Raw genomic sequence first — 12,880 nt, forward strand, 5'->3', positions numbered from 1 at the left:
CAGCAACATGAGATTATGGATAATCAGTCATATATTTCCTCATCACTTAAGTGGTGTCCCAGGATCATGAGAACTTGGAGGGGCAGCAAGATTCCAGGGGGACATTGAATCCAGCTCTTGAGAATTTGCAGGGATTTTAATTAAAGCTTCTGATGATCAGAAAGAAGTTGGTGGCTTGCAAGTGTCTGCAAAATACAGTCCTGTTTCCCCTTCCCCTGCTTTTCTTGACAGGTCTTTAAAATGTGGCTGCATATCCACTTCTTGCTATGAGCTCTCATGCAGTTTGGTACACTGGGTAGGGTGTCCATGCTCCTTTGGGTTCATGAGTGTGAAAGCATTCAAATAGCCAGTCATGTTGGAAAAAAAAAAAGCTGTTGAGCATAGTAGAACCTTTTCAGGAAGTTCTGTGGCTATTGTTAAACAGCTGCACAAGCCATGATATTTGGTGCTAATTGTGTACAGGGTGAAAGCAAAGCAATTATGTGAGTAGGAACTCTGTAGTATGTGCTCCATCCTGATGTGCTTGTGGAGTTAGACTTGTGAGGCTAGTCTCCTGGCATTGAAATGTATCTATGTTAGTCTGGATGACCCTGCAAAAAGATGTATGTTTACTCTTTTAATAGATTTGATTCCCCACAGTTGTTTTCATTCTCCCATCTTTTATATGGAACATAAAAGTATAAGATTTTTCCAGAGTCAATCTAATACTTTCTTATGCACCTCAGAGGATAAATCCTTCAGTGTTGATCAAATAGAAATTAATGGTAAGCATTACTATGGATTTTTTTTTTTTTTTTTTTTTTTTTTTTGTTCTACACTGCTAAAACATTCTGGTTTTCTCTGTTCCTTAGCACTCCCAGTTACAACTATGCTCCAAACCCAGACAAGCACTGGATAATGCGGTATACAGGACCCATGAAGCCCATACACATGGAGTTCACTAACATGCTACAGAGAAAACGCCTTCAGACACTCATGTCTGTGGATGACTCTATGGAGATGGTAAGTTCAGTAGTCACTTTTTTTAAGACTTAAACAGGTGCTTGATTCTTGGGTTAAGCTCAAGCTGTGCTGTATGTGAAGATAAGGGGGACAGAATGATGTGGAGGACTGCAACAGTGTTTTAATAATGTGTAATTCTCTCACCTCTGAGGATTTTGTCTCTTTATTCAGTGTGTAAGGATCCTCATCTTGTAAAGTTGGATGGTGTAAGTGAACTGATCTGTTGACGCAAAGCCACTACTGATTAAGGGGAAGAGGGAGTAATCACCTGAAAAGATTTACATCATAAAGTCTAAAAATGTATTGTCTGATAGTGAAAAGTCATCCTACAACCTGTTGGAAATAACTACCTAATTGTGTGGGCCTATTTTAATCCTATAACGCTGTGTTTCTGAGAGAAGAAAAACAGTTGCAGAGAAAGTAATGCTTCAGGAGGCCTAACTGGAATAATCCCATGGTAATCCAGGCCTGGGATATTACATTTTAGAAGTAAATATATAGTTAGATTATGATTTTTTTTTTAATTAAATCTGCATTATGTAATAATGAAACCTCTTAATGAGTGTCTTGAACAGAAACATCTGAATTAGCTAAAAGCTATTCTGAAAAAGAAAGGATTTCCAGTTATGAGAAGGCAGATTTAACGGTGGTGCAATTTACTGCTTATCTCTTGGCATTTTTATGCAAAAAAGGTAGAACATAAAATAAGAGGAGTCCTGTAAGGCAAAGAGAAGATTATCTGGATGGCATTGCTTCAGCTTGTTAGTAATGTCTTGTAATTAGTGATTCAGGCAAGTATGATCTTTGCTTCACATTAACAAACCTGTCTAGATGGATCAGATACCAGCATTTGCAGAGATTGGTGATTTTACTACACTATTTAGATTTTCTGTTTAGTAAAATGGTTTCACTTCGGGTGATTCACTGCAGGCGAAATCAGTTGGGTTGTTTTTTAGTAAGCCTGATCTTTTCTATGGAGTTATATCCATCTAATAGTGTCCCAAAATAAAAGTAAAAAAGGACTAAACCACCCCAAAAAGAATAAAAGAAAAATGCCCCAAACCAGCAACAGCAGCAGAGTTTGTTTTCTCCAGTGCTGGTGTGTTCTGGATCTGCGTGAGGCACACTTTGGTGGTGCCCCAGCACCTTCGTACCTTTGTAAGTGAAAATGTCACATAAAAATTGATCGTTGGTGGTCAAGTTGGTACACTTCATATAAAGATTCTCATGTAAATCTATAGAAGCAACTACAGAGTTAAAGCTCCTCTTAATTCTCCACAGTGAGTGAGTATGACTGAGTGATACTTACCTGGAAGAGATTTTGCAAATATTCTGCATAATGGAGACTTATTTGTCTGAAGGCAAGATCATTCAGTGATGCTCATATAAGTGCGAGATTCAAAATGCTGTCATTTTATTAAAATTGTTTGCTTCAGGAAAAAGATAAAGGCAGAGAGAAAAATTCAAAAATGCATATATCACCTTGAAACTTCTATCTCTGTCCCCGTGTTACTTAGTGCTCTCTTGACAGCTCTAATGCAAAACACTGAACCCAAACACTGCTGAAAATGTGGCATGCTAATGTGTTTTCCTTAAAAACCACAAGTTTGTCTTGTAATAGCTACGGTACTGGGTTAGTGAAATGGTGCATTGTGATAACTCAGTGCTATCCTGAACTCTAGTTATTTATTTGTATATTACACATAGGCAGAAATTTATACCCAGTACTCTACATAGAGTTCTACTCGGTGGAATGAATTTTATGTTTTGTTTTGGTTTTTTTCAGATTTACAATACGTTGGTTGAAACAGGTGAATTGGACAATACGTATATAATATACACAGCAGACCATGGTTATCATATTGGGCAGTTTGGGCTGGTGAAAGGAAAGTCCATGCCATACGAGTTTGACATCAGAGTTCCTTTCTACATCCGAGGTCCAAATGTGGAGGCTGGGTCCTTGTAAGTTCTTGACTGGTGTGTGTGTGACCAGAAAAACCATTTGTGTTCACATCTGTAGTTGTATTGACCTGGCATCCAAATGGAGGCACAAAGTTCCGCCCCTCCTGACTCACTTCCTCCTCATTATTGGCAGAAAAATATGTCTACTCAAAGCAGAACTGGTAGCACATGCTGGTACAACTGGTATAACACAGTGAAGGTTTCATGCCATTGCTTTTGTGCTCGTGTAGGTATGCAGTACAAGCCACTGCGCTTTTGTAGATGTAGCTGAAAAAGCCACTTTGAAATATGTCTGATCTAGGAAATGCTTATTTGCCTCCTTTTGAGGGGTACAAATAATACACAGAACTATGACGTTGTCAAGGTAAAAATATATTGTATAATGTTCACAGCCACAGTACATAATTATTGCTGAACATTACAGTGGAGTCACATGTTTCAGTTTATGAAGAATAATGTACGTAATAGTTCATATATTATTATCCACAAAAGATTCTTTTTGGCTTATCCTTTGAGATTACATGGTTAGGGCTGTTTGTCGGATGCACACAAGCATGCAGAATGTGACTGTTAATTAAAGTGGTAGCTTTGATCAGCTAAGAAATTATGTAAATACACTTTCTAAGCAATTATTTGAATAGCAAATATTTGCACTTAAGTAATGATTTTGGACAGAGTGCCATAATTTGCTGCCTTTTATTTATATCAGTGTGCATGTTTTAGCATAATTAACACACACAAAGTCTTCCATACAGGTTTTTTTTCTTTACCACAGAGGAGCAGATCTAGTGTGTAATATGGTAGCAAATAGTTATTAAAAAATCTCATTCCATTTGCTGCTTAAATTCACTGATTCACATCATCAGTAGGCACAAAAATGTTAAACTCAGTTGATATTGCACTGTATGTCTAATTTATTTATGGCAGTTATGCATGTGAAATAAATGATGCTACCTCTCTAAAGCGCAGGGGAGGGATTTCTCAGGTGGAATTAAACATATTACTTCAGCACTGAAAGAAGCTTGTCTGCAGCAGCACGGAGTTTCCAGGGAGCTGCAGTAGCCTTCTAAGAACATGTTCTGTCCCTTCAACTGCAGTTTTTGGTCTTTACTGGAAAGACAATGCCCAAGTGGACTGAGCTAGTTTTACTGCAATGTGCAATGCTTAGAGACCAGCTGCCTCATGTCTGCTTTAGTTCAAGGATCTTTACAACCAGACATGCCTAAAAGCTGTGAGACCTTCCTACTGAATTTATTTATTTATAATTTATTTATTTTTCAGTGTCTCATGAAAGTGAACAAATGTTTCCATTAGAATCAGAGGAGTCAGCCTGACAGGCTCTAGCAGAACAGAGTCCATCACAGTACAACAAATAGGAAGAACAGAGTAAAAAAGGTTGGAGGGGTAGTACATCAGATAATAAATTGATCCTCCCTTTCACCCCGATTTTCTTTAAATGGTAGAACTTCAATCCATCTGTGCTTTGCGTGAAACTTATGTTTTTCCTGCAGAGTAATTGTCATGACTCCCTTTTGATACCAATGAAGATTTAACAGCAGTCACTGTAGCAAGTCATTACCAAGCTCTCATTTCTATTACCAAATATGCTACACCATAATTATTAGTAATTAAAATCAAATTAGGTACATCAGTTTAATTCATCATCCATGCTCTTGTCAGTGCCTGTTTGCTTGCTTGCTCAAAAATGTAGTAATTTTTAAATCGTGTCTCATTAATTAGTGTGAGTGCAGCAGCTTTCTTCTGTCCTGTATTTTGAGCTAGAATTCTGCACTGACATGTATATAGCAGCCCATCTGGTCCCATCCTTCCTTTGTGCCTGCAGATCATCCCACGGTGATTCTTTATGTTCAGTGCTGTAGAAGACTGCCTGGAGAGCACTACGCTCGCTTTTTTTTCTCCCACTTTTAAGAAATTGAGTGCCTTCCTTGATTTTTTTTTTTTTTAAAGAAATAAGGAAAAGAAATAGCACACAGCTGATAAACAGTGTGTGTATATGTAATATTGTGAGTAGTTACACAACACAGTCATAGACATATTTGATACAAGTTTGAAACAGTTCTGCAAAACCAGACCTGTAGTAAAACCAAGTCCCATGATTAGTAATTTGGGCATTTATTTAGCTACCAAATGCTGGGCTGCACAGCTAGATGCTCTGATCCACAAACTCACTTATGTTTAGCCATGGCATTTCAAGAGATCCAGGGATAGGACCTGTCTGTACTACTCAGGATTTGATGCCAATGTTTTAACCAAATTTGAAGTCTGAGTTCAGATACTGTCCTGTTAAACTGTGGTGGCTGAGGAGTATGTGGTATACTGTGCAAAGTGGCAGGACGTTGCTGCTTCTAAGTGTTTGAAGAATGGATAACTGCAAGCTTGGGAAGATTGATTTTATTTCAACCAAAGCTGTTCTTTTCCCTCTCTCTTTCCGCCTCCCCCATCTTTTTTAATGCGTAACTGCTTCCTCTCTGTTTTTTCTTTCCTGATCCTTTCCTCCTTCTGTCTCAAATTCTACATTAGCAGCAACTATTAGTTATTTACTGTAATGTCTAGCAATATATTTCTCCTCATGTTCTCTTCAGAACATGCTGGCTGTGGTATAAGCTGAGGTACTTATTTCTGTACCATATTTTGAAACAGATAAAGCATATGCTACCTGCCAAATCTACTTTTTAATAAAGTCATCAGCATATTTGGCAGACACTTTGATTCTGTAAGACACCCAAGGAGTTTTTCCAGTGCTTTTTCATATTTTGAAAGACTTTTGAACCTTCTTTAGCAGTAATTAACCAACTTTGCCTTATGAATTAGTTTGCTTTCTCAAAAATGCTCTGTGATGAAGTTTTAAATCTTCCTATTACTCCCTCTTGAGGTTATGCAACTTACCTATATTTTACATTTTAATTCACATCAGGGAAAGGAATTGGACTGTGTCCTCTTTTCTTCTTTGCAGGTGTCACAGATAAGCCTTTTCAGATCCTTGGTCTCTGTGGAAGAGCTGGAGTTGCTTGATAACATTGCATAAATTTTTAAACCAGTTTCTCATATATGTTTTTTCAGGAATCCTCACATTGTGTTGAATATTGATCTTGCACCCACCATTCTAGATATTGCTGGATTGGATATTCCATCTGATATGGATGGTAAATCCATTCTAAAGCTTCTGGATTCTGAGAGACCACTGAATAGGTAAGAAATGAAACGTGCATGGAAACATGCATGTGTTTATATGGGAAATTGAGCAAGTATTCAGCAACATGCAGCAAATTTAAAGGAAAATATACTAAAATTACCATTTATATGAGTGCATCATTCACTGCGTGTTTGGCAATTTGTGACTGACTTTAGTTATTTACTTTCATTTTGTCAGGTTCATATACTAGCTATATGGCATCTAGATGTACCAAATGTAATCTTTGTAGCAATGAGAGGGCTACACAAGGAGGTCTTCAGCTATATGAGTTATAGATTTGAAGTGTCTCTGTGGCATCATTTGTACCAAAGTATTTCAAATTGAAAAAATTGTAAAATAATGGAGGTGAAAGTGTTGGTCGTGTATCAGGCTGTAATATAAAGACAGGGTAGCACTTAGAATTGCAGTTATTTAAGATCTCCATCAATACTTTCATTGGAAAAAGACTGAGGAAGAGAATTAAGACTGCATGCTTGCTAGGGAGAATCAGCAGAAAAAGGGAAGAAGGAGATTTGCTTTACAAGTAGTTGGGTGGAGGGAGAGGGGGAAAGGAGCAGCTGCTTTAGAATAGGATACTTTGTGGTAGTTTGCAGGTTAAGAGCCCAAACTGGAGTCAGGAAATCCTGATTTAATTTGCGATCCTTTGTGATCAAGGACAATTCAGTTAATCCCCTGTGCCTTGAACATTCTTACGTTGAAATAGCTGTACTGGGTGAATCTGTTGTGGATTTTGTCCCTGTGAGAACAAATCTGTCCTGTGTTTGCTCATCATTTATACTGGAGAGGCATATGTGTCTGCTTCATAAAGCTGGATGTCCCCATGTACAGTTATATGTAATGTTTCTTGTCTGACTGGGGCGTGGGAGTGAAAACTGGGGCATAACTTGTTTATTCGTTTTGTGGGAACTGCTTCTTCCTCTCCTCATTTCTTCCTAGGTTCCATTTAAAGAAAAAGATGAAGGTGTGGAGAGACTCGTTCCTAGTGGAAAGAGGGTAAAGAAAGTGTTAATCACAAAGCCAAGTCTTTTAAATAGAAGGGTACTGAATAGCTAAAGCCAAAGCAGCACTCTACCACAGACCTAAAGCCATTTAGCTGTGCCAGCAGGGACGCGACTGCAGTATGCCTAATGGCAATAATTGTGTGATAGGAGGGAATGTATGGCCTTTGCCTACAGCCTGCATAAATGCACTGCTGGGGTGGGGGAAGGGCAGCTTTGCTTGGATTGAGAGATGGAAAGGCATCCTGTTTTTCTTTCAGCTGCTGCCTTTCACCCTCCTGCTTGTATCACGGGAGTATGAATAACTCTTCCTCTATCTGTGTTCACCTGCTGCCCATTCCCTCTGTGCCTCTGCCTTAATAGAGCACGAAGGGTCTGCGAATGCGGAGTGAGGAGGATATGGTTTCTTTATACTGACTGTTGCTACTGCCTGCGAATCAGACATGAAATGCAGTGTCTTGGGTTTGTATGTTTTTGTACACTCCCTGAGAGCATGATATGAATAACTTGTGTGTTATCAGAGATGATGATACATGCTAGTATATCTACTGGACTATTAAGTTTTGCCCATCAGTGATGCTATGGACTTGGTAGATAACCTACACCTCTGAACCTTTTCAGCAAACTCTATGTATGTCTTGGAATTAATATTAATGTAAAAATATTTTTTTCCTTTTCCAGTAAACTGCTGCATAAAAGAGAGAATGAGAAGGTAGATGCCCAAGAAGAAAACTTTCTACCCAAATACCAGCGTGTGAAAGACCTCTGTCAGCGAGCTGAGTATCAAACAGCTTGTGAACAGCTTGGCCAGGTAGGGCTTTGTAACCCTGACTGAAAGTAAGGAGTTGTAGTTGGGCTTAACTGTGACAATGTTCTTCACCTTGTCATCAATGCTAGGTTACAAATCAAATGGCTCGTTCTGTGGCCTTTGCTCAGAACTGTATTACAGCATTTATGAAACTGACTGTCATTCAGCAAATTGCTGATTCAAGTGCCTCTGTATTGATTCCTGACTACTGGTAAGAGAACTGCCTGGGCTGTTTTAACATTTTATTCCCCAAACAGAATGTGGTCTGAGGTTCGTTAGTGATGAGAAGGTACAAACTTAACAAATAGGCCTCTTCCAAATTTAATTTAATTCATTTTGTTATTATTTGAAATCATGTATACTAATGGGAAAATAACATTCTAGAAACTCAGTATATCCCTCTTCTTAACAAAAATATGCTGTGAAAAACATGAAGTTATGACTGCAGGCAGTTTGTGTCCATATGGGCACAAAAGTCTTTCATTGTGTGTCATTTCTCTTGTTGTTACGTAATGGTTCTGGGCAGATGTGAAAATACATTTGCTTCAGATCCAAGTTATGTAGAAGAATTGGGAAAAAACCCCACTTAGAGTAGTATCAAAACATGGCCTCAACGCAGGAGAATGTTTTGCAAATTTACCGGAGCAGTGCAAAGGTATAGCAAAGCAATCTCCAGCAGCTCCACTCTTAGGGGAGTTCTCATCCTCTGGAAACATGGCAAAATTGACCCCATGTCATTGCTTTCTCATTCAGGTACTGGTCAGAATACCCCCTTCCAAGGACTGTAAGCCATTCTGTCTGTGGTCATGGATGTGTCTGTTTTAAGGTTGGCGTTACCTGGCAGCTCAGAATAAGTTGGTCTCTGTATAACTGTTCCTGCAGACACAATCTCAACAGCTTACCAAGGCTATAGGCAGTAATGGGCTACCTAGGCTACAGTAGCTCTTTTTCTACTGTTGGAGGCCGGACTCCCTGCTTCTGGCTCTACCAATCATTTCACAGTGCACCTGTGAAATGAGTCTATTGTTCCTTAGGTGTTTGGATCGAATTTATATGTATAAGCATTTTCCAGATGCTGTTTGCCTCCTGTGGCTTCTTTGTCAGATTTAGTATACAGAGATTATAATGCCCTGATCTTCCTAAAAATACTGAACTTAAAGAAGTATTTTGTGCAGTGGTTTATTGTCATCAGATGTCTCGAGCTGAAATTTCAGCTGGGTGGGAGCAAGCCATTGTTTTTTGAATTCACAATGTGCTTTGGGAAACTGGGGGAAAAGTCATTGTTTCTGCTACGGCATCATCAGTAAGTAGTTTGGGGAAATACAGCTTTTCTTTTTCCATCAGTATTTTCCCTTTGGGTGATGTTTCAACTTCTTCGTTTTGTCTTCATCATCCCAATTATTTTGAACACTCTTGTAAGAACAGAGGAAAAGAGACTTTCCAAGTCCATGTTGTCACTGAAGCTGTCTCTTTGCATAAGGTAACTTAGCCACATTCAGACTTTCTTACTCTAATTACCACATGTCTCAGTTATGGAAGGAAGGGGGAAGGCCCTATATTGTCTATGTGCATTCACAGGCTTATGTTTTCTTCCACAGATAATAAAGTATCTTTGACATCTATAAGAAGCGGGCATAAAATGTCAACTCCGTACTCAGAATTGGCGATAAACTCTTAAGTGAAGGTGTGCTAATAAGAGATGCATGTGCTGCATCCTCATTGTCAGGAGACAGAGAGGAGAAGAATTGTTTTGAGCAGTTCAGTCAGACATAATTGGAAGTGATAGGATGAAATTGAGCAAAAAAGAAATTTAAGTTGGACATCAGGAAAAATTGCCTAACAATCAAGTCAATTAGAGCCTGGGAAGGGCTCTCAGGGGAGGCTTAATCCATCCAACCCCTGCTCTAGAGAATATGTCCTAGTAGTCTGCCTAGACAGCAGGAATAGTGGGAAATGAATGTGCTTATTTGAGGATAAATTACATGTAAATATGGGTGCACTCAAAAGTCCTTTCAGAGCAAAGCAAGACTTAACTTCTCAGATGACAAATGGGTGTTGTCTGTTTGCTGGTGCTGTTCGCAGCTCTGCATAGTATAGAACAAGCCCAAAGGAATAACACTGTAGCACTGCCTTGCAGGGGTTTATGGTATACAGATACAGTGGTTATTTAGCAGATGTCCCCTGATCCTGCAAGACACTTTATGGTTGTGCATTTAACAGTATCTGGAGTGTTCAGTGCAAAAGGTGAATTTTCATATCCTGGTGCAAAGATGAGCAGAAGTCTGGGTCAGAATTAGGTGAAAGTTTGGTAAAGTCATTTGGACCCTTTCTTTTGACTTAAACAAGTTTTGAGGGGCTGCTATTCCATGCACAGAGGAGTCTGAGCAGTGCCAGGGAATCAAGTGTGAGCAGGAAATGAGAAGGACAAATGGAGGACAAAGACTCAGAAGGGGAATGAATGAGAAGCGATGAGGACAGAGTTTTAGAGTAAAGGAGAGGTAAAGAAAGCTTTGAATGTGAGATGGAGATTTTGAAATTCTGCTTTGTGAGCATGCAAGTTTGTGAATACAGTTCTATCACGCAAAATGCTCTTCCTTTGCAAATCTCCGTCACCCTCCTTGACCTATAATCGTTTTGATAAGAGAGCACCAGGATCATGGAGATGAGGCTATTCATGCTGTTTAAAACCTTGTTTCAGAGTCCATTATGTGGGATTTTTTTTTGACAACACTAATATATGTAAATACTTCTGAGTGCAATGGGAATTTGTGTGTTGCCATGTTTTCTTTCTCAGTTAGAAGGGCTTGGTCTGTGTTAGTTATTTGCATCCAACAAAGGGTGACTGTAGTCTCAGATGAAAGAGCAGCTCAGCATTTATATTCACGGATTTAAAAGAGATGAGCTCTTTCTTCTCACATGAAATAAAAAACATTTATCCTAGTACCTAATGGCTTGCACACAAATTTTTTCTCTTCAGTGTTGCTCGGCCTTTCATTCCAAACTGGCTGGTAAGTGGAAGCTGACCCACTTTTATCTGGCGGCCTGCATTAATGTGCTTTTCTGAAGCCAATTATGATATCAGCATTGCTTGGTAGAGTATTCCCAGCAACTCCTCAGTATCATAACAACAGCTGCACAAAATCCCCCTCTAAGTCATTTGCCAACTTTGAGCACATTTGAAAACGATGCAATACCTGCAGCAGTGCTGATTGCTATAGGGAATCTGTGCTGTATGTGTAAAAAAAAAAAAACCAAACAAACCCCAATATTAGTTTTATCTTTAGCAGATCATAGTACAATGATACTGCTAAATTGTGAAGAAATGTAGTTTGTCTTTTTCAAATCCGTTTTATTTTCACAACTCTACGTGCAAATCTTATCCAAGTAGAATATCCCTTTAAATAGCATTTAAAATATCATTTTATAGCACAGTTTGCACAGGAGAATGTTCAAAATGCAAAACTTTGCACTTTGTTTCCTTCAGATATTCTGCAAATGAAAGGTTTGACAAGGTCTTCCCTCTGATTGCTTTGTGACATACCATGATCATGAAGGGGTATTCTTTTGCAACTGGCATGAAGGTATCAGAAGTAAAAGCATGTCACCCAATTCTCTGACATAGCATGGTATAGCAGTGATGAAAACTACTCTGATCAGTATGTGCTTTCCTACAGCTGTTCATAAGTGGTACCTCTAGACCATATTCCTGCCAATGGCTAACAATGTTTATTATTAGCCATTGCTTAGTACCAAGGGTGGAGCAGCAGAAAAAATTACTTGTATTTTTCTCCTTTTCCTGAGGGCACTACAGCTTGAACTTGTGTCAGCTAGACCTAAGAAATGAAGTCAGGTTTTATAAGGAATTTCTTTAAAAACTGAGCAGAAAGTTTTTGATTTATCTTTTGTGGTTGTCTGGTTGTTTTGTACCTAGCGGAGATATCCTGAGGTTACTGAAGAGTGTAAGTTCTGTTGATAAGTGAAGCGTATCAAGCCAGCTAGAGTCCAGATAATTTTAATAGCTCTTTAGGCAGATGGAGTTCCTGAATTCCAGTGCGAGCTGCACATGCTCAGCAACTTTCAGGATCAGGTTCTTAATCTGTGATTGCAACAAGAAATGACTTGTTGATAACTTCATACATTAAAAATTTTATCAGCCCTCAAACTGATAAAATTAGGAGGCAACAAACCATGAAAATTAAAATCATGATGATTTATTAAGGCTGTTATTGAGGGATTGTCTTCCTTATCAGGGATTGTAATTAACAAAATTGTTTTCCTTCTTTAGCCAGAAATAGCCTATAATGATTTCCAGAGGCTATTTTCTTATGTGGTTTTTTGCTTGTTGTTCCTTCACAAAATGGAGGAATTTCCATCTCTTGTTAACTGGGATTTTTAAACTCCCTGCCATTTCAGCAGTGGTTGTTGCAAGTAGCTTGCCAAAATCAATATCAACATTTAATAAACCCCCAAATTTTTTAACTATCCCAGTATGAGAAGCAGTGTAGTTTAGTTTAGGCAATGAGCTGGAGGTCTCGAGACTGGCTTCAGTCTCAGAACTGTTACAGACTCCATGTGGGACCTCAGACAAATTGATTCCCATTTTGGTGCTGCTGGTTTTTTCCTCCACCGCTAATGTAATTTCTGCTTGGGCTGCACTCACTCCTTCTGCAGTACCTAACACAGCAGCTGGGACCATTTGATGCCACAAACCAATTATTACATTAATAATAAATGAATTATAATTGTAATAATAAATTTAGTGGAATACCTGATTTTTCAGGTTGATTGTCCCACCTGCCTTGATTCAGCTGCTGTTTGTGGCATTAAAAAGCACCCTCCAACATTTTCTGTCAGTAAATTGTTCATCCCTCCCAACATTTTCTGTCAGTAAATTGT

At 38.8% G+C, this 12,880-nt stretch overlaps 1 protein-coding gene across 2 annotated transcripts in view; it reads left to right on the top strand.

Annotated features, from left to right (window-relative positions):
* SULF2 (sulfatase 2) overlaps positions 1–12,880 on the top strand; it is a gene marked incomplete at its 3' end in the record, with an annotated part of 59,549 nt that overhangs the window by 26,432 nt on the left and 20,237 nt on the right. For both annotated transcript variants that reach the window (XM_080627990.1, XM_080627991.1), the window contains exons 5-9: positions 852–1,002; positions 2,789–2,964; positions 6,046–6,174; positions 7,115–7,171; positions 7,858–7,987. In XM_080627990.1, the coding sequence (XP_080484116.1) occupies positions 852–1,002; positions 2,789–2,964; positions 6,046–6,174; positions 7,115–7,171; positions 7,858–7,987 (643 nt within the window). The remainder of the gene's footprint in view (positions 1–851; positions 1,003–2,788; positions 2,965–6,045; positions 6,175–7,114; positions 7,172–7,857; positions 7,988–12,880) is intronic.

The sequence above is a fragment of the Psittacula echo genome, assembly GCF_963264785.1.
Source record: "Psittacula echo genome assembly, chromosome: 12".
NCBI classification, from domain to species: Eukaryota; Metazoa; Chordata; class Aves; order Psittaciformes; family Psittacidae; genus Psittacula; species Psittacula echo.